The following is a 22,712-nucleotide window of genomic DNA, read 5'->3' on the forward strand; positions in this document are numbered from 1 at the left end:
GGGGGGAGGGGGGGGGGGGGGGGGGGGGTGAGAGAGAAAGGAGGAGGGAGGAAGAAGACAGAAATAAAATATACATTTGATTAAATACTATAACAAAAAAGATAAAGAACGAATAGTATTACTCACCAACAGTCTCTCCTTTAAGGGCGGCTCCTGTAAGAGAGTTAGGCGTGATATTTTCGTTATAACATCATACATTTAACGTATTGCCCCAAAACTGGATTAAGAACTCACCGTTACCGCGATACTTGTTCAACTGCTGATAAACTTGCTTCATTCTTTCAATGTTAATCCTGGAGCTCTTACTATGGTTCACCATCGGTAACGAGTACTCTTTGCCAATGATACATTTGGCAGCACGTTGTATGCTAAGCGGTGCATTCCATGGTTCGTGAATGTATCTCGTGGGGAAATTTTTCAAAACCGGTAAATATCGTCTGATACCAAAATAAAATACAAAAAACAATCACAAAAGATTTAGAAAATGCCAAAACAGCTTACTTAGACGAAAAAGATAAATGCATTCTCCATTGCAAATAAATGAAAATTACCTAATATAATCGCCATTTGGATCGGCTTTCCTACCGAATCTCACTGGACAATAGCAATGAAAGAATTGCTGAAAAAATGAGCTACACGATAACCACATCCACATTCCTGCATTTACTGACCAGTCAGCGTCCAGTAGTAGCTCGTCGAATACCTTGTGAAACAATATGTGTAACTATACAATTTACATTTACAAATGCGAACAGAAAATATGACTATGGTAATAATGCATGAAAGTTCCAACGAAATGAACAGTGACATTTTTACAATACTGCAAGTCAATTTATTTGTTAATTTTTTTTAATGTTAATTGAAATGTCAGTGTATAATAAGAGACATTTTACCTTCATTCCTTCCTCCCAGGAGATCCAAAGGTCGCCTCTAGTTAAGAAACAAGCAACCGCGTGTCTAGCTAAGTGATGTATCCAGCCTTCTTCTCTTAATTGGGTCATAATCGCATCGATCCAAGGAAATCCTGTTTGACCCTATTTAGAAAATATCATTCGATTTTAAGAAAGTTCGAAAACGATCAAACGATCAATTTCGTTATACCTATTTACTATATATACAACATTCGTTCATGAACTACAGCACATATTTTAAATTCACTCACATTTGCCCATTTGGCAAGTGCCTCGACATTCTTGTCCCACGGAATTTGCACACAAATTGGATTACCCTGCATTCGATCGAAATTTGGATTCTTCGTTGCAGCGCAGTAAAAGAATTCGCGCCATAAAAGTTGTCCGTGCAATGAAAGTGGTGGTACAGCTTTTTTTATCTGCAAAATCATGAATGCAAATTGAGTTTGTATAAATTTTAACCAAATTTCAATTATTTATAATTAAATTTTGTTTTAATCTATGGAAATCACGATTCATGTCGTTAAGACAAGAAGATATTACCTTTTTATAAAGATCTGTGAGCTGGTAATAAAATAATCGGGTACTTAAACATCCGAATCGTAAATACGGTGAAAGACCTGTTTGACTGGGTAACAATGATTGTGGAGTCATTTTTGGTCTTCCAAAACTGGCTACCCAAGCTTTTCTCTCGAGATGTCGCTCTAATCGTGCTAGAGCTTCGCTCTCACCGCCAACCCATACAGGTGGAAGGAGTCCCTCCGTATCGAAGCCTGTTAATCATTAAAACATTTTATTGTTTGATTGTCTAACTTTTGTTAAATTATTCTCTCTCTTTCCGAGTTAGTAAATAGGTAGAAAGAAGTTACGTAAAAATAAAATATGTAAAAATTTACCAAGTTCTTCTAGCGTTGGAACACCGTAATGATCATCGTGATCCTCTTTCAATGGTGTGTAAGCTGAACCAACACAAGCGGAAGTAACAGTTGGCACTGGTGGTTCCGGAGGATCCATACTGGCAACGACAGTTTGAAATTGATGATAAGTCAGAGGTGGCTTCCCTCCGTTCCTCTCGATGATTCTGAAATGCAAGACATGAAACACTGACTGATATCCTGCAAGATGTTGAGGCGAGAGCCTTGTTCGGCAAAATTAGAAAGACATCCTTCACAACGGGGTAAAAGGACACACCCACATTCATTAACAGATTCATGCATCGTAAGAGAAGATAAACTCGAAAATGAGAAATGAGTTTATTGAACAAAAACATTTGAACTCACTCGTCCAACTTGTAGAGAGTATGCGAGACTTTCTGGACCACGGAGATACCAAGCTCCTTACAGAGTGCTGAGATATTATGATCTCGTACACGTCCGAACGGCTCTGGATCTTCCTCGAAAGTCAGATTCGTGGTACCCCATTCTTTAAACAATTTCGGCAAGGCGTCCGCTGGTTGTCCTCGTATCACGAATAATCTAGAGTTTAATTTTCTCAAGGAACAGTCGAGATCTTCTAAGCACTGTAGCAAGAATCTGTTGACAAACCGAATACAAATTTTTTTCCGCACGATCGTTATCGATCGAAAGAAATTTACTATATTAGCTCGTGCAAGTACACACCTCCATTTATTGATACCAACGTTGGTACTTCCAGCGAACCAGGGATCCAAAACGAAAACACAACGGAAAGTGGAAGCTCCGGCGAGACCTTCCCTTAACGAAGGATTATCGTGTAGCCGGAGCCCTTTGCGAAACCAATGAACCGTGTGTTTTCCACCCTCGCCGTGTACCGTCACTTCCGGATTAATTTCGTTATTCCGACTACCTGTCATCTTTCCTTTTTTCTTTTCCCTTTTTACGATTCCTTCAAACTTCGCACTCCTCCGCGCCCTCGTCACACGCTCGCTCACTCGCCTCCCCCCCGCCCCCCCTCACACTCCCACGCTCTTTCTTCCTCTCTCCCCTTCTCTATCTCTCTTTTTTTTGTTACACCGTCTTTTTTCAATACAGCATATTGAATTCGGACAGACAAAACCTTTTCTTCTGGTTTTTGTTTAGTTTTCTGCTTCTTTATCGCTTTGTTTTCGCATACATACGCATACGCGCACATGCAAACACATGCGCGCGTAGGCGCGCGCGTTCATATGTGCACCCACGCATACGCACACGTTATGTCCATTTCACCAAAATTCTTGCTTCCTTTTGCCTTTCTCTCTCCCTCTCTCTCGCTCTCCCTTTTGTTATACTTCAATTACGTTTCTAGAGTCTTTTAAATTTTTTATTCTCAGAGCTTGATAGTTCTTCCGCTTGTATGTCAAATGGAAGTTATCACAGTGGAGCAAGACAATGAAAAAGGTGAGCACAAAAGCTCGATGGACGATACCGGAGAATATTTTCTGCAAAAAATTTGTTCTTTAATAACATAACGTCGTAAAAAAAATGATCAGTGATTGAAATGATCAGTCAATTCGACTCACAAGGAGAGTGCAAGTCCTTCAGGTCACCGATTTAGTTAAAACTTTACAGGTTTATAGATTTCGTCACGTACTTCAAGAATGTATATCATTATGATCGCAACTACTCAATATTTGTTGAGATATTTACGATTAAAGTTTTATTACTTGTCAAATTATGGATTCATTTCTACTGGTTCCCAAATAGTCGTGACCTAACGACGACAAGAGAGAATTCGTATGTTGGAGGTCTGTGGTTCGAATCCCTTATGTCTATAGTTGGTAGTTTTTTTTTTTCAATTTATTTTTCATTTTGTATTCATTTTTCGCCTATGAAAACATTGTAAATAAACAATTGTATATAAAATTTCTTAATAAAAAAATTTGTTTTTTTACGCTTTCTTATGCTAGTATATATTTATTACAAAATAATAAGAATATTATGCAAGAAAAACAGTTTTCTATAGCAATCTTATTTACTACAGAAAGAAAACGAAAATATAAATAATCATTAGATACAGAAAATACAAAATCTATCGCTCAAGTAAGTATTAATTATTAAATTAAACATTGTATAAAAATGTTGTTTATAATTCCAACTTTGCTGTGCAGCTATAAATGTTCATGAAATAATTACAAAAGATGGGAAATTTATTAATTTTCTACTACAGAATTGATTTATTAAGGTGTATTATTAGCGCATAAGCAGAAGAGGTATCTAGTTTGAATAAAAATTTTACCGCCTGCGATCAGCGCCATCTATGATTTGGGCTCAAAAATCAGGAAAGTAATAGGAATATAGAATAGGCAAGGAGGTCGTCGAAGAGCTCGTCACATGTCTGACAAGGACATAGAGGGGATAGAAAAAGATAGAAGTGCTCCGACAGTGAAAAATTAATAAATTACTCAATTTTCGTAATTAATTTATGAACTTTTATAATTGCATTGAAAAACTGAAACTTTGAGCAACATTCTTATGTAATATTCGTACATAATTTGTTACGAATTAGTTAGTTATTAATTATTGTTTTATGGCGTCCATGATTTCGTAACGACGACCATCACGATCTTCCGTGAATATAATTAATACTAAACGAAACTAGAAACAAAATGTGAACAAAAATTATATGAGAAGATTCGCAAGAACATTGCTTTTATAATGAGTATAATATATAAATATATAAATTAATTGCGTAGAAGATAGTAATTAATGAAAAACCAATGGCGTCTTCGACAACAATTCAAAGACTCCGTATTAAATAATAATAATTAAGTTAAATAATAATTAATAATTAATTAATTAGGAGTAAATTTATGTCGAAAAATATATTGGAAAGTTCTTGAAGTATCTGCCTTTACGATGCAATTATAAAAGTTCATAAATTAATCGCAGGAATTGAGTAATTAATTAATTTTCTAATAAAAATTCAAAAAGGAACAGTCAGCGCCACCTATAGTTTTGTACAGAAACTAACGGAGCACAAGCTTCCAGATAAAAATCATAGGTGGTGCTGACCGTTGTGGTTTGAATTTATATTAGAAAATTAATTAATTACTCAATTCCTGCGAATAATTTATGAACTTTTATAATTGCATTGTAAAGGCAGATCCTTCAAGAACTTTCTAATATATTTTTTGATATAAATTTGTCCCTAATTAATTAATTATTAATTATTATTCTACGAAGTTTTTGAATTGTTGTCGAAGACGCCATTGGTTTTTCATTAATTACTATCCTTTACGCAATTAATTTATGAAATTTTAAGCGCTCATTATAAAAACAATGTCGTTGCGAATCTCATATAACTTTTGATCACATTTTGCTTCTAGTTTTGTTGAGCATTAAATATTTTCATGGAAGATCGTGATGGTCGCCGTTACGAAATCATAGATGCCATCAAACAAAAATTAATAACTAACAATTTAGAGCTAAATTCTTTACGAAAATTATATAAGAATGCAGCCTGAAGTTCCAGCTTTACAGTGAAATTATAAAAGTTCACAAATTAATTACAGAAATCGAGTGATTTATTAATTTTTCACTGTCGAAGTCCTTCTATCCTTTTTTACCCTCACTCTGTCCTTGTCTGACTCGTGACGAGCTCTTCGACGACCTCCACCTCTATTCTATATTCCTATTACTTTTCCGAGCATATGGTCCAAAATCATAGATGGCGCTGATCGCAGGCAGTAAAATTTTTATTCGAACTTAATACCTCTACTGGTTATATGCTTCCAATACCCCTCATAAAATCAATTCGGCAGTAGAAAATTAATAAATTTCCAAGTTTTTCTAATTAATTCATGAACATTTATAGCTACACAGCAAAGTTGGAATTATAGGCAACATTCTTATATAATGTTTAATTTAATAATTAATACCTACACGAGCGATAGGTTTTGTATTTCCTGCATCTAATGATTATTTATATTTTCGTTTTCTTTTTGTAGAAATCTTATTTACTGTTTTTCTTGCATTGTACTCTTATTATTTTGTAATAAATATATACTAGCATAAGAAAGCGTAAAAAATAAATTCTTTTATTAAGAAATTTTATTTACAATTGTTTATTTACAATAATTTCAGAGGCGAAAAATGAATACAAAATAAAAAATAGATTGAAAAAAAAAAAAAATTGACTAGACGGAATTGAACACCCCGATCCACCAGCACATGAGTTCTTAAATTTCGCCGTGGAAATAAATCTTGAATTCAATCAGTAATAACGCTTTAATCGTAAATATTTCAAAAACTATTGAATAGTTGCGGTTATAGTGATATATTTTCTTGAACTGCGTGACGAAATCTATAAACCTGTAAAGTTTTAACTAAATCGGTGACCCGAAGGACTTGCACTCTCCTTGTCAGTTCGATCTCGCGTACAAGAAGCCAGAAGAAAAGGAAAAAAGGAAAATAGGAAAAACAGGAGAAAAGGAAGGAGTGAACGCCTTGTATACTGTACATAAGTATACATGAAACATCTCGTCCTGCAACAAATTTCTATGGCTGATACATTTGCGACGCTTCTACTTAAATGTGTTACGCACTACCTGACGGATAATATATAGCCGATTCTACTACGCCTACTATATTTTGTGTACATACAATAGTGCGCGGTGAGGAGAATCAATAGTAACAGACGTTCGTTCGGCTTATCGTGACCGCGTATTATGTCATGCAGGTAACATTCGCGAAAGTTTACACGAATCTTATATTCCTATAGTGTTTCGTGCGAGCGCACATCAATCGTTTTCCTTGATATTTCTATGTACCATAGAAAAACGATAGGAAAGCAATTAATACGCACACAAGTGCAAATGCGTACTGGGAATAACTGATCCGAAAAAATGGTGGAAAATTGATATAAATTCGAAAATTATCGCGATAATAATTTAACGATAAGTATCACAGACGTATTACATTATTCCACTCGAACAAAAATAAGTAAATTCCATGGCCAGGATATAAAACACGTTAGTACAATACTAGATTTTTATTTTCGTCCAACTTCGTTAAATGAGAATTTAATTCCAGGTCGATTCACTCCCGTCATGCCCGAAAATAGAAACGAGTTATATAATTATGTGATTATAATACCTGCTTCTCAGAACGTAAAGTTTCGTGAAAAGCTTAGCTTCTCTTAGCATCATTTTTCTGTTGTATTTGAAATTTACTTCGATAATCGATCAATTACCAGTACCTCACGTATAACCCGTATACTGTCACACGGAGCATACGTTCGGTGAACGAATCTTTAATTCGATCTATTTCGATAAGGACGGCAATATTTTACGATATGTTTACGGGACAATAGAAGCTTTACTATTTCTTAACTAGATATTTAGTTTTATAACGATTTTTGTAAAGTTCTCTAGCACAAAATGCTTATAAATTTAAAATCAATCGACATTTGAATAGAAACGTAAAACGGTTGATAAAATGCCAAATAGTTATATTGCATAACTGCAACAATGGAGAACAAATAGTTTAGAAAAGAACATACACGAGATATGCTAACCCGCTGATATAATCGCCTTTTTCTTCGATAGATTGTGACGTAATTATTACAAAACTGTATATTTTAATCGTCGTTTTGTCGATCGAAAATGAAGACGAAAAAGACAAAAAACGTGTCACAATCTGCATCATATAATATAGTTGCAAATAAATAAGCAGCTACATTAAATAAAATGTGCTAATCGTATAAATGACTTTTGATAAATCAGTGCAACTGAAAAATCTAACGGACAATAGAGAGGCAGCACGTGTCTATCCAACTGGAATTTATTCAAGTGTTACATACTTTTTACAAGAAATTAGTTTTTACAAGGAACTACGCGAATTATTTTCTTCATAATATCGAATCATTTTTTAACGGAAGCGGCAGTTTTATCATCGTCAACAAATGTAATAGAAATAGTTGTAAGTGATAGTACATAAAAGGCAGAAAAATAAGAAAGTAAGCAATCGCTTATTGGCAGTAACAAAGAATACATTACACGCTTAAATTGAAATTATCAAGCAATAAAGGAAAAGAACGGCGCGGATCGAAGTATATTTATTAACGTGTAATTACCAACAAATACTTACAGTCGTGTGAAAGCGCGAACATTTTAATATATCCGAATGCGATATTATTACTTGTTGTTGGCTTTTCGATGTATTGGATAAGCTTATCGGAATTTGAGGAAGCACCACACACATACACGCGCGCATATACGCACACTTGATTCAATGTTTTATACGTTCAAATCATGAAACGATCACCCGAGAATTACAATGCATCGGATCGCACATAGGAACGCACTGTGGAGGTTTGTTATTACGAGCGACAAAACTTGATGCACTTGTTTCGGACAACAAAACTTTTCTAGCCTTTACAAGAAAAGAATAAACTCGTGAAATTTGCAACAAATTGCTATGGGACACGTCGCACAAGGAACAGTTGCTCGCATATGCCAATGTACAACTTGTCCAGCAGAAATAGAGAAGGAATGATAGGCTGTAAGAGCAAGGGGAACGCGGAGCCACGCCGAATGCAACGTGACAGTGTCCTCGCGTACATTGCAATTGGTCAATTCGATCACGTGGTTTCTCGGTCACGTTGCACCCGTCGTGGTTCTATACGTCTCTTTTATATACCGCTTATCATTTCCTCTTTCTTTTCGTCTTACTGCTTATTTCTTCGTTATTTTTGCATTGATTTGTTCTACTCACGATTCTTATTATCACCCTGATTAAATGTAACTTTTTAATGAACTGGACAAAGCTATCGAAGCTAAAAATAATGAAAGAATGTACCGTGTCCTCTACTATTTTGCTATTTTATATTTTATTAATGCAATGAGTTAGTTAAAAATGTCGCAATTATTCTTACTTGTTATCTTGTTAATTTTCCTAATAGAAGAGTTTCGTAACTTCTAATATCAAATCCAAGGATGATTGAAAATTCTAATCTGATTTGTACGCATTTACCGAATGATTTTCGGCTTACCAAAAGTTCTTTTAAGAGACTCCATTACTTTTTGTCTTATTAGCCTACAGAAAAAATGTGACTTCTACAAAAACTCATTATATAAGTCTCATACGCTAGGATATTTACCTCTAGAATACCCTTGACCGAATTATCACGCGCATACGCATTACCATTTTTTCAACGTTACACGATAAACCAGTGATGTAATGCGATGCAGCTGACTCAGCGTTGATGCATCGATCACATGCTGGATTCTACCAACATACACTCTTTAATTCATTTAACTCTAAACTTCAATTTCGATAATTTCATCGAAATTAATTTTAATTTTACAATATCTGTAATCTCGAAATTAAATACTAGCAAAACTTTTTATTCGTTGATATAAATATAGTCAAGAAATTATTCATAAGTATAGAACGTGAAATATTTTGTAGAATAATTGCATCTGTTTATTCGTATTGATACATAAAAGGTATCAGGAAGAATAGTATAGTACAACGAAGTACTCGATAATCATTTCCTTCCCACGTTACTTTCGATACTACATTGTTTCTACCTGCAAGATCGCGCAATGCATATAAAAATGACTTTTTTAAAAATCCATATCATTCACTGCCATTACATTGATTGCTCATTTCTCTGTTCTTCTATCCTCATATCTGGCATATACATATCTCGCTATTCTTTATTCATTGATACATATTGTTCGATGATATCATATAGTTAATCTATATGTAAATATTTTCTTTATACATTCGTAAATCTTATAGTTTATTTAATTTAATCCATACATCTCCTTCATTCTAAAACTCCGTCAATGCATATTTTTAGTACGATACGCAATAAATCGTTTTCGGAGTTACTTTAATTGATTCAGATTTCGTCCGAAATATTTCAAATATTACAATTATACGTTTCTTCTGAACGTATATGTATATTAACTAGTGTATACAATATTTAATTATACCTATTAATTATATGTATAACAAAATTGAAAGACTATCACTATTGACGGAGTAAGAAATAAATCTAACGAAACGTGAAGTTTAGCTTGTGTAACAATACGTTACAACGCCGGTATACAAATACCGTTGAAGCACCTCAATAATATATGCGTCCAAAAAAATCTTTTCTTAGCTCTTTTACATTCTCTGCTTCCTCTCAGATTTTCGTTATTCGTTACAAATAAATTATATTATACCAATGCTAACAATTTCTTTACAAATATAAACGCATAATCTAAATAACAATTAATAGATCATATGTTCGAAATTTTTCGGCCAAAATATAATTTACGGTTGTAAAGTTTCGTTTTACGTACCGCTTGGAAACTGCGGTATTTTGATCGAAGATTAACATTATGGTAGGATGCAATACAGATAAGAAAAAAGATAAAAAAAAATTAATGAAAAACAAAAAATGAAAAAGGAAAAACTACTAATACACATAACAATTACAAGTGCTGCATGTAACGTAAAATGTTTGTATATTATATCGACGACTTAACTTCAAAACATATGAGAAACAAGCAGCTTCTTTCGACAGAACAATTACGACTGAAGAAGTACTTTCAGAAAAAATATTTTGATCTATGAGGTTCGATTACAAATCGAAAATACTACAAATTTTTGTAACATCAAACAGAAAATAACCTTACATGATTCGCTACCATTTTCCAAATGTATGCTTCTACCTACGACAATTTATTACTATTAATTTAAAATTAATTTGATTACCGAATAGTTAATAACCAAACTAACTATGAATGATACTGTACATAAAAATGCTCTATGAAACGCATCTTAATCTTGTTTAGTCTATAATTTGCTAAAATTTATACTACAGTTATATCTTCTGTTTTTATATAAGATAAAATAATAGTATTCCAAATGATACTAACTTGCAATGATTATCTTGCTTTTCATAATATGAATACTTAATAGTAATGCACATGTCTTATTAAAATGTGATAGTAGTATTACTATATATTTAATGTTGTTTTTAGTAACTCTTTTTAAAGCTATAATTTTAATCTCAAGAATCCCATCTTTTATGCATCAGTCAAATTTGTTTCCTATTAATTATTATATAAGTTAAAAAGAACAAAAGTAAAAATGCCTGAGAAAGATTTTTGTTTTTCTTTCTTAGAATAGTTGCTTTCAGAGATAGTTCATCGACTTGCGATTGCGTTTAATATAATGTATCGATTTTTAACATCAAATGTAAATAAAATATATTACGAAACGCGATTATATACGTTCATTAAACGTTTTTCTGAATGTATTGAAACTTCTTGCTATTTTTATGATCGCCTTAATATATCCAGGTACGCATGTCAAGCCACGCAAATAATTCGATTAAGGTAGATAAAATATTGTACAATGTGAAATTCAAATCTTTCTTTTATAATTTATAGGAACGTCCATTTGAAAGGTTCAAATTTGCAGGCATAACGATTAAGGTTGATAGATTATTTTACACGCTTCGGAGGTCTGCCACGTTTTTTAGCCTCACTATTTATGGTATGATTAATAATTGATGATTTAGCAGTATGCGAATTTATTGCTTGTATATTTCTTCCAGTATCAATTTTATACAAATCTAGTTCGATCGCCTTTCTAGATCGCCTGGTTCGACCAGCTATTCCTTCCATCTCATCAAACTTTGCTTGCAATCTTTGAGCCAATTCAAAATCTTCTTTTTCTTGTATAACTAATCTTTCCATTCGTTCTTGTTCTTTGATAATTTCTTCATCCGAAAGAACATTTTTCTCTATGATTGTATTTGTTTCAGTAGTATTATTATTCTCCGATATACACCCTTGCATTACTATACAAGATTCGGAAGAATTACAATTGCTACTGTTCATATTTCCATATGTTACATCTGCTCCATTATTTATGGAACTGTTTGCGTGTCTTATTTTTCGAGTTGTTTTCCTTAACCCAGAATTGCTAATTTGACAATTTAACCCTGTAGATGCATCGCTTTTTTCAGAACTTTCTGTACTGGACTGTTTTGTTGAACGTACCCTACCCTGTTTTGTTTTCGGTAAGGCGGTTCTAGTATATTTAGTTTTACTCCTTTTTTGTAGCGTTAGAGGAACATCGTCTGTCGCTTTATACTCAAGTTCCTCCTTTCTACATAGTCTTTTCCTTGTGTTTCTTTTTATAACTGTTTCTAAATTTGAATTTAAAGAGGATACCCTAGTAGAGTTCTTTTTATCTGTATTTAGTTTCCTTTTCTTTATTCTCTCCGCGATATTTTCGATTGTTATCTCATCTTCTTCCCGTACTTCGGACTCTTCTTCATTGCAAAGCGAATTTAATTTTATGGATGCAGATGAAGAATTTTTCATTTCAACATTTGTTGCAACTTTAATATCTTTTTTAGTCCATAAAGTTTTTTGCCGTTTAGATTTACATACCATACCGTTTCTAATATGAGATTTCCAGGATTTCTGTACCTTTCTAATATCTCTATGCTCCTCTATTAACTTTTTACTGATTTTAGTGCCATTAATTATATTATTCACATCCTTAGTGTAATTCTTATTAGAATCAAATGACACCTCCGAAATATACTCAAGTTTACGAATACTGTCATGAATTTGAAATTTTGTTCCTTTGCTGGCAATAATTTGTGGCTGATTACAAGATGTTGATGGTTTCATTAATGATTTCTGTTCAATCTCTTCTTTGCATACATCTTTCTCTTTAAAACTCTGTTTAGTTTTTCCTACAACATTTCAAAAAATAATTATTTTTCTATTTATGACATTTTAATTTTTTTAAAAGCTGTATAATGTAAAATTAATCTACCTCGAAATGCACTCCAAGAACATCCAATAATTCGTTTTAAATGAGTTTGAGATGGAGGCTTAGGTACTACATTAGATATTCTTTTAAATATAGGAACAACTCTAATTAATTTTGGATCTATTTGTTTTCCATCTGTAATACAATATTACACAAATTATTTAAAGAACATTTAAAATCTTTACATAAATTATAAATATAATTCAACCTGTAGACATTTTTAATGGTGTTCTTGGCATAGCCTTGATAGGTTTAAAATGATGAATTTCTTGATTAATGCTATCGTGGCTACCGGCACTTTCGGCACTTCCCATTCTTTCATCGTCATCACCTGAAGATACACATACTTCTACACTTAAACTTTTTTTTTTACTATTCACGATATCATTTGGTACATGTAATTCTTCTTTGCTTTGAGTACCATATATTTTTGAAGTGGATGTTCTAGGTTCCAAGGAACATTTTGAGACACAAGGTTCTATTATTTTGGCTGTTTGATGCTTTACAGTTCTTGAAATAGCATTATATACAGGCATAGGATTTTGACAACAAAATTTACTTGTAGAATCATTACATGTATTGGACAAGTCAACACTGCTTTTTATACTAGAGGCATATCTTTCTGCACAAATTTTAGATATTAATGCAATATTTGATCTTCTTAATCCAGAATTGTCTTGAGGTTGTAAAAGAGGTGCTTTTTCATACTTTGAGCTATGAGGTTCTAATTTATATAAATCCATTTCAGTCATAGTAGCAACATTAAATTTGGAAGTATGGAAAGAACTACTAGATACATTAAGAAAGTTCTTATATTTAGATTCTTTGTGCTTGTCCGCAAGTTGTTTCTTTACCAAGGATTTTGCAAGTAACTGATCTTGAGTTAATTGAGATAACTGTTGCTGTTTTTCTTCCTCCTGAATCTTGCGAATTAAAGCTTCGCTGGCTATCTGTTCAGCTTTTCTTTGACATTGCATTTCTTCCTCAGCCATTTGAAGTTGTACTTCATATTCCCGACGAATTTCTCCAGCTGCACTAAGTATTTTGTTAGCACCACTGTAGTCTAAATATGAAAAATAATCCATAATACATCTATATCATATACATACAGATATATAGTTTCAAATGATATTTAAATTATATTTTTCTTTTAATAATAACAAAAAAGTAAAAAATAAAGCATTTATTTGCAATACTTAAAAATAGCTCTACTATGAAGGAGTTGTACTTTGTTTAAGAACCTTATTTTATACTGTCATAGATACATACGTATTTATATATACATGTGTATATATTTCCACATGTATTAGTATTATGAACATCTATAATTTTTTACAGAGGTTATGTTGCATTTGTTTATCTTGTCTTATAGGAAACTTACCCGCATCCAAATCGATACTTTTGTCGTCACCACTGTATTTGTTTTCAATTTCTTTGGAAAATTTTGTTTGAATTAATTTCCAAAGACCGTTATTAACTAATGTTTCGGTCTTTGTTGCTGTACGTAGCCAAGATCCGACTCGTATTCTACAGAGAGGACAACTTAAGCTATTGTGTTCAAAAGTACCTTTCAAACATTTTAAGCAAATATTATGTGTGCACGGCAGTGTTACTGGTTCAATCAGAATACTGCGACATACTGGACATATCAAATCTCGTAGACTAATATCCACTGATGTTCGTGTCAAAGAAATATCAAACAGTTTTGACGTTCGCTTCAAATATGTCGCCATCTTGCCATATTCTTTATAGAAACATAACAACCACTACGGTCACTTCAAGAACCGTGGTTCTCTTATTGAATGAAGCGTTCACAAACAGGTCAATTTGTATTACAGATCTTTTATAAATATGTGAACGTACACAAATGAATTTAATGATATCTTCTAATCCGACATACAAATTTTTGTAATTTCTCAAAAATATTATACTAATAACAAAATAAAAGTTAAAATTATAGTTAAATCATCATTAATGGATTAATAGTGGACAATTAGATAGTGTAAAGAAGTAGAAAATACTTTTATTTTAATTCTTTGAGCTGGATGTCCCAATTATATGTGTTGAGATTTTAGCCTAGTATCAATTTTAAAGTACATTTATAAAACTTCTATTATTTTTCACATTTCATAAATTTTAGGGAATTTCATTGATTTTCATTGGGTAGTGAATGGCAACTACAAGATTCCCTAATATTTAATAGCCTATTAAAGGGATTCTAGTAGCTCTGGAATTGTATGTTTCCAGTAATATACTACATGCATTGAATATGCATTACACATAACATATTGATGTACGAAGCTCAAATCAGTATATAACATAAATCGTAAAACCTATTTTTTTAAGATCACGATAATTATGAATACATAACAATTAAAAAATAAGTTATTCTACATTTTATTTCTTTTACTAGACTTACTAAAGTTGGCTATACTTTTACATCTAGTGTTGTATATAATAACAATACCTAGTAAGTTTGTGAAACTTACAATCGATAAAAGACCGTTAGAATTCCCTCAAGTCAATATAAATGATTCACAAGTCGTTAAATGTGTGAGAAATCATTTCGCAGAAATAAATAAAAATCTGATATAACACGATAAGTCAAATAAAAAAAATAAGATAACATAGGCATTTAAACTGCAACCACGTATTCATCTAACGTACAATAATTCTCCATAGTATAAAGTTTAATCAAATTTTTCACGACTAACTGTAAAAACATGGGAAAGAAAGGTAAGTAAATATTATAATATGGCAATAACAATAGAAGGGAAATTTTTATTAAAATTTTTATACATTAAATCAGGAAAAAGAAGCAAAAATAAGAGCAAATCTGAAGAACCAAAAACTGATCAAGAACAGCAACCTGATCCGCAACAACAGCAACCTGGCCCGTCACAGCAACAACCTGGCCCGCGACAACAGCAATCTAAGCCGCAACAACAGCAATCTGAGCCTCAACAACAGCAATCTGAGCCGCAACAACAGCAATCTGAGCCTCGACGAAAACAGCGTGACCTGCAACCACGGCAACCTGGCCCGTCACAGCAACAACCTGGCCCGCGGCGACAACAGCAATCTGAGCCGCAACAACAGCAATCTGAGCCGCAACAACAGCAATCTGAGTCGCAACAACAGCTATCTAAGCCTCGACGAAAACAGCGTGACCTGCAACCACGGCAACTTGGCCCGTCACAACAGCAATCTGAGCTGCAACAACAGCAATCTGAGCCGCAACAACAGCAATCTGAGTCGCAAGAACAGCACTCTGAGCCTCGACGAAAACAGCGTGACCTGAGACCACGGCAACCTGGCCCGTCACAGCAACAACCTGGCCCGTCACAACAGCAACCTGGCCCGTGGCGACAACAGCAACCTGGCCCGTCACAACAGCAACCTGGCCCGTGGCGACAACAGCAACCTGACCCGTCACAAGAGCAACCTGGCCCGTCGCGACAACAGCAACCTGGCCCGTCAGAACAGCAACCTGGCCCGTGGCGACAACAGCAACCTGACCCGTCACAACAGCAACCTGGCCCGTCGCGACAACAGCAACCTGGCCCGCAACGACAGAAGGTAGTAAAAAAATGGTCAAGGCAGATATTTTTCATATTTTAACAAAAACTTTATTTTCCTGTGGAGAATGAAATAATGATCTAAATATTATTTTTTCTATATGTTTTTTATATAGGAAACTGCTGTGGTTTCACAAGAATCTAAAAAATTTAAGTTATCAAAAGCACTCCAAGATTCATACTTGGCACAAATACCTGTGAAAAAAGTTGGGGGAACTCAGGGTAGACAAATTACTGTGGAAGCAAATATGTTGAGACTTATTTTTCCCTCAAATTTTGCAACAAATATTGTACATTATGATGTAAATATTATACCAGACAGGCCAAAGGCATTATTACGGTCTGTTTTTGAACAATTCAAGAAAAAACAGTGCCCAAAAAGAAATCCTGTCTTTGATGGTAAAAAGAATGCATATAGCGCAAAGAAACTTCCTTTTGGAAATGAAAGTGTAAATTGATAATTTACTTCTATAATCATAGTGTCTGTAATTTGTATGTATTATTTATATTTCATTTGAGTTGTATATTTCATATATTTCTTGTGTTACAGCCAGTAGAAGAAGTAACAATTTTTGATCATGAATTTGCAAGAGAAAGAACTTTCAAAATATATCTAAAAAAAGTTGCAGAACTTGATTTATCATGGATAAATAAGAAATATTATACTGCATTTGAAGATGATGATAAATTGAGTTGTATTCAAGCATTGGATATTATATTACGTCACGAATCTATGCTACGATTTGTAACTGTAAGTTGTTTAATATTACTCAGTTTTTAAATAAGTAAGAATAAGTTTATGTGATAATTTTACTTGTTTATATATTATACTGCCTAACAAATTTTAACTTTTCTTTTTTTTTTTTGCAATGCTTTGGATGATCCTTGTAGGGTTTCTCGTTCTAAACACAAATCTGCAAGTCGAATTGTATCACCCTTAATTTAAAAAAAAATCGGTTTTTTGTAAAAACTTCTGATTTTTAGCAAAAACGAAGTATTGCGTGAAAACTAGACATCATTTGTCTTGTAAAAATTAAAAGTAATTAATTTAATTCTTAATAATTTCGCAATTAGTATGCAAGAATACTTAAAAAACCTACTATTATATACATTAAGTGAGTGTATATTGGTTACCTACTAGCGATATCAATTTAGCATAGCTACAGCACAGCTTATGCGAAACCATGTGAAAGATCACGTGAAAGATGAACGATAACCGCTTGGCGGCAAAATGACTAGTGGATTTGCGATAGATATTTTCTTGATCTGTGTGAATCGAAAACCGCTTTGACGCTTCTGTTAGGTGGCTTCGTCTTTAGAAATATCTAGAAAATAATCGAAAATTCATGCTAGCTAAATAACGTTTGATGAACATGTAAAAGTAATATGTAGCAGCTACATATGCTTTTTAAACTTCAATTCGTATTCAGGAATCTGTCATTTGAGATCAATAACAGCTTTTTAATGTTTCTAGTTTTCATACAATAATTGCTTTTTGCTAAAAATCGGAAGTTTTTACAAAAATCGATTTTTTCAAATCTGAGGATGATATAGCAATTCTGCTTATGGATTCCTGTTCAGGACAAGTAACCCTATGAAAATCATGGAATGCATATTACAAAAAAAAATATTGCGTTGAACAGTGTTATGTACCATGTTTTATTATCATATTCATTGCATATGCTGACAATATACATGGTGTATTTTCTGTTATAATAAATTCAATATACTTAAACTCTTATGTAATATAACTGTAATAGGTTGGCAGATCAATTTTTCAACCACCAATTTCTGGCAGGGTTGTATCATTATCAAATGGCTTAGACTTATGGGTTGGTTTATTTCAATCTGTTGTGATTGGATCTAAACCATATTTAAATATAGATGGTAATGTATTGATATTATGTTATTACTGTTACTATAATTTTGTGTAATTAATATTCAATACTTTTTATTAAGTCTTTTGTATTTTCTCATTATATTTAAATTTTAATATTCTTTTTTAATAGTTGCACATAAAGGATTTCCTACACCTCAACCAGTTATAGACTTGATGAAAGAATTATGTAAGAATCCCAGGGCTCGTGAAGAATCAAGAACTATAACTCCAGCAGATGTAAACCATAATTTTGACAAAATAACCAACTTTTTAAAAGGTTTAAAAATTCAATATGAATTACCTGAACAGCCTACTAGCAAAAGAACTTATCGTGTAAATGGATTAGTTCCTTGTGCAAGAGAAAACAGATTTACTTTAGAGGATCAAACTGTTTGTACAGTTGAAGAGTATTTTTTACAAAAGAAAAGATATAAAATAAAATATCCTGATTTACCTTGTCTTTGGGTAGGATCACGAAATAGCAATATTCATTTACCTGCTGAGGTAAGTAACAATAAAAACGATGTATGTTTAAAGTTATAAGATTAATAACTTTTCATTTATGTCTTACAGTTATGTACTATTGTAGCGGGTCAAGTTACACAGAAGAAAATGGATGAAGTTCAAGTTTCTAAAATGATTCGTGAAGCAGCAACTGATACTAAAACACGTAAAGCTAAAATTATGAGTCAAGTAAGAGCTTTTTTGATTATTGAATACTATAAAATTAATTTAATATTGATGAAGTATTAAAATATTTACAGTTTGCTAACATGAATTTGAACCAACAACCATCTTTATTAAATGAATTTCACTTTTCTATACATGGGGAATTTGAAAAAGTTCCTGCAAGAGTTCTTCAGGCTCCTGTATTAAAATATGATCAAAAGGAAGTTAACGTTTTTAAAGGAACATGGAGACCAGAAAAATTTTTAAAAGCATGTGATTTACAAGAAAATACATGGACTATTTTAAACTTAGATTCATACATATCAGAACCTACCTTATATCAATTACAGAAAAATCTACAAAGTGGTGGTTAGTATGACATTAAAAAGTTCTTTTATAGAAGGATATTATCTTTATTGTTTATTGACTGTATTGGTTTTTAGGTAAATTATTGAATATGAAAATTGATAAAGCATTAACTCCATTTGCCACTTTAACAGTGCAACGTAATATTAAGGTTATAAATCAATATTTTGAAGAAAAAAAAAAGCAAAATATAAAACTAGTTGTAGTAATACTTCCAAACTTAAATAATGCATATAGTAAGTAACATGGTAATAATTGTTATATCAAAGAAACCTTCGTTAAAAATGTTTGAATGCTTGTAGGTATAGTAAAACAAATTTCTGAACTTCAAATACATGGTGGAATTGTGACTCAGTGTATAAAATCTCAAACTGTAAGAAGGTTGAATAATTCAACGGTTGTGAATATATTGTTGAAAATTAACTCAAAGCTTAATGGCGTTAATCATACTTTGGTTCAGCGGTAATGTTAAGTTTTAAATCTTTTATCATATATATATATATATTGTGTACAAGTATTATACAGATATATATGTATCGTTTCAGTCCGCCTTGCTTATGTGTACCATGTATGATCGTTGGTGCAGATGTGACTCATCCATCACCGGATTCTGTAAACATACCTTCAATTGCTGCTGTAACGATGTTTATTATCCGCATTATGTAAAATATCTGTTTCATTTATTATGTAAATATAGTCGTAATACAAACAATATTTTAATATAGGTTGCAGCAAGTCACGACCCTAATGCTTTTCAATTCAACATTGAAGTAAGACTGCAGTCACCAAGAGAAGAAATGATTCAAGATTTAGAAGAAATTATGACGATTCAATTGAAATTCTTTTTTGTGAAAACAGGATACAAACCTAAGAAAATAATTTTTTATCGGTAAATAAATTAAAATAATAAAAAATGTATAGAATTAAGTTATAAATTCAGTTGCATAAAATATACTTAATGAATGTTTATTTGCACATATATAGGGATGGTGTAAGTGAAGGACAACTTGTACAATTGATGCATTTTGAATTATCAGCAATAAAGAAAGCTGTTATGCGCTTAGATAAGAGTACTGCATGTAATATCCCAATCGCGTACTTTGTAGTACAAAAAAGACATCACATCCGTCTTTTTCCAACCAGTGAAAGAAATTCCGATGATAGAAACTTTAATGTACAGGCGGGTACTATCGTTGATACAGAAATTACACATCCAACTCATATAGACTTTTATCTTGTATCCCATGCTAGTATACAAGTAAGTTCATTATATTTATTGTACTGTATAAAATAAAATTTAAATAGTTTATATTAGTATTAAAAATAATCGAGTACTATTTCTCAGGGCACAGCGAGACCTACAAAATATAGATGTATATGTAATGAAACTATGATGTCAGAAAATGAAATTGAACAACTTACATATTATCTTTGTCATATGTTTGCACGTTGTACAAGGTCTGTCAGTTACCCTGCGCCAACATATTATGCCCATTTAGCTGCCTTCAGAGCAAGAACATTAATACAGAAGTAAGTTCATTATATGTACATGTCTTATTACTTCTGGTTATATATTTATTAAACAATTCTAATTTTTGTATGTGTAGTGTTACTTTAAATCTGGATAATCTAAGAGAGGAACAGCAAAGAAAAATGACTTTACAGATAAATAAAAATTCTCCTATGTTTTTTGTATAAGATGTATGTATCTGTTTAATCTTCATATTATACTCTTGTCATTATTATGTTATAATAATTACATATAAAATTATTTCAAACATATTTTATGGTGATCTAATAAATACGTTTTAAATGTTCTTCTACATTGTGCCTTCCTATTAATTTTTCTTCTGTACATGATAAGATTCTTATATGAAATAATGTAATATTACTTTTAAATACATCATAATTAATACAATTTGCAATATAATATGGTATGTAATAACATGTTTTTCTGTAATATACTGTAATGAATAAATGAAAACCTAGGAATGAGTTTTGGTTATATACAGTATTTAGAATTTAATACTTTTATATTTAATTTTTATACGAAAGTCTTACTTTTGTGTTTAATTTTTGCTATATTTATATAAAATTTCAATTATATATGTATTCTTTTTATGACTATTCTATTTATTAATTATAATATGAGAATTGGGCATATAAAACCTATCATTATAATGCAGAATAAATGTATTTCCTTCTAATATAGAAATCCTAGTAAGTCGTAACAATCAATTCTGTTTGAACGTAGTGTAGCTAACATGGCGTATGCCTTTGTGTTGACGTCGTGAGTCTGATAGTCGTTTCTAAACAATTCGGTTGTGTATTTTGAACTGTTTTATCAAACATTTAAAATATTTAAAATTGGTTACATAGTAAAGATTAAAAATAAATATTATAGTTATTTACATGCGTGCATGTGTACATATTGTATAACAGTATAAAGGTAAATTTTATCGATCGATAACCGATTCGTTTTTTACAATTTCAATTCGTATTCTACTAATAATTTCTAATAACACGTTAATTCTTAGTAATAGAACCCAAGTTCATTGAGATTCAGGATCCATGAGTATTTTTACGAAATTTAAGAAAAACAAAGATTACTGTATCGTGTAGGACAGAAAATACTTAAAATATAGAAGGGTACACTAATTTTTAATTTATTTTAAATGTCTTAACTCAAATTTTATCTCAGATTAGTTCGTATTTATGTTTTATACACGTATATATATACGTTTTCTTTTTACATATTTCTAATATAAATTTATTTGTCATTAAATATTTTGTTTGTAGAAAAATGAATATATACATTAAAAATAATGTTTGTGTAATTAATATAATTACGATATATTTATCAGTAATTAAAAAAATATAAAGAAGTAGGTAATTATACATATTGAACGTTAAATAAAATAACTAATTTCTGTTATATTAATTATAGCTATAAAAATAAAATATTTTAACAAATAGATCGTGAATGTGTACTAGTACATGAATGTATATATATACTAAAAGTCATTGTTAACGTGAGTCCTATCTCTGTTTTATAGTAGAAACTGACAAAAATGTATCACTTTATACTATTCCAACATTAATGTAATGATTATCTAATGAATACATTATAACAAGTGCAATAAATATAGTTTATATGCATAAGGTAGGCGATGTGTATGTGTTATCAAAATTTTTAAAAAAGAAGAGATATGTCGGAAGTGGTTGAATAAGAATATATAGTGCAACACGTGTTACAATATCATATAAAGAATCAAATTAATACTGAACAAGAAAAAAATAAATGTACAATATTTTAAAAATTATTACAATTCCACTCGTAGGACTTCTGGATTGCAATCTTGTATTACATGAAAAATTTCGAAATTAAAACTTAAGTATAATCTCATAGAAAATTATAAACGAAATAGAATCTATATTTACACATCGAAGCTAATGTACATAAAAGATTGGACAAATCATTTGAAATTTTCAAATAGAATTATCGTTCGCAAACAAAACTTTTTCTATTAATTCAAAATTTTACATATTATATTTCCAA

General features: G+C 31.7%; 3 protein-coding genes and 1 long non-coding RNA gene across 4 annotated transcripts in view; 1 reads left to right on the forward strand and 3 right to left on the reverse strand.

Moving 5' to 3' along the window:
- The window catches only part of phr6-4 ((6-4)-photolyase), a 3,297-nt gene extending 555 nt beyond the window's left edge, over positions 1–2,742 (reverse strand). The window contains exons 1-9 of the mRNA XM_017909873.1: positions 2,531–2,742; positions 2,192–2,443; positions 1,808–1,992; positions 1,455–1,684; positions 1,163–1,330; positions 894–1,034; positions 552–703; positions 235–437; positions 127–153 (exon numbers count right to left, since the gene is read on the reverse strand). Of these exons, the coding sequence (XP_017765362.1) occupies positions 127–153; positions 235–437; positions 552–703; positions 894–1,034; positions 1,163–1,330; positions 1,455–1,684; positions 1,808–1,992; positions 2,192–2,443; positions 2,531–2,742 (1,570 nt within the window). The remainder of the gene's footprint in view (positions 1–126; positions 154–234; positions 438–551; positions 704–893; positions 1,035–1,162; positions 1,331–1,454; positions 1,685–1,807; positions 1,993–2,191; positions 2,444–2,530) is intronic.
- Positions 2,743–2,987: 245 nt separating this feature from the next.
- On the reverse strand, positions 2,988–8,563 carry LOC108554582 (uncharacterized). Its single transcript, XR_001890713.1, has 2 exons — positions 7,955–8,563; positions 2,988–3,306 (listed from the first exon to the last, which is right to left on the reverse strand). It is a non-coding gene; the product is annotated as an uncharacterized LOC108554582 (long non-coding RNA).
- A 2,729-nt stretch (positions 8,564–11,292) lies between these two features.
- LOC108554581 (uncharacterized) lies at positions 11,293–14,411 on the reverse strand. Its single transcript, XM_017909906.1, has 4 exons — positions 14,043–14,411; positions 12,870–13,724; positions 12,665–12,796; positions 11,293–12,581 (listed from the first exon to the last, which is right to left on the reverse strand). Exons 1-4 carry the CDS (start codon positions 14,392–14,394, stop codon positions 11,314–11,316), a joined length of 2,607 nt encoding a protein of 868 aa, XP_017765395.1. The 5' UTR covers positions 14,395–14,411; the 3' UTR covers positions 11,293–11,313.
- Positions 14,412–15,224: 813 nt separating this feature from the next.
- Positions 15,225–20,851, forward strand: AGO2 (Argonaute 2). Its single transcript, XM_017909905.1, has 15 exons — positions 15,225–15,397; positions 15,471–16,240; positions 16,356–16,688; positions 16,790–16,990; positions 18,000–18,126; positions 18,249–18,622; positions 18,692–18,811; positions 18,883–19,156; positions 19,231–19,389; positions 19,456–19,615; positions 19,699–19,789; positions 19,879–20,042; positions 20,138–20,411; positions 20,499–20,683; positions 20,761–20,851. Exons 1-15 carry the CDS (start codon positions 15,385–15,387, stop codon positions 20,849–20,851), a joined length of 3,336 nt encoding a protein of 1,111 aa, XP_017765394.1. The 5' UTR covers positions 15,225–15,384.
- Positions 20,852–22,712: the final 1,861 nt, after the last annotated feature.

Source organism: Eufriesea mexicana, unplaced genomic scaffold (genome assembly GCF_001483705.2).
Source record: "Eufriesea mexicana isolate 0111107269 unplaced genomic scaffold, ASM148370v2 scaffold36442, whole genome shotgun sequence".
NCBI lineage: Eukaryota > Metazoa > Arthropoda > Insecta > Hymenoptera > Apidae > Eufriesea > Eufriesea mexicana.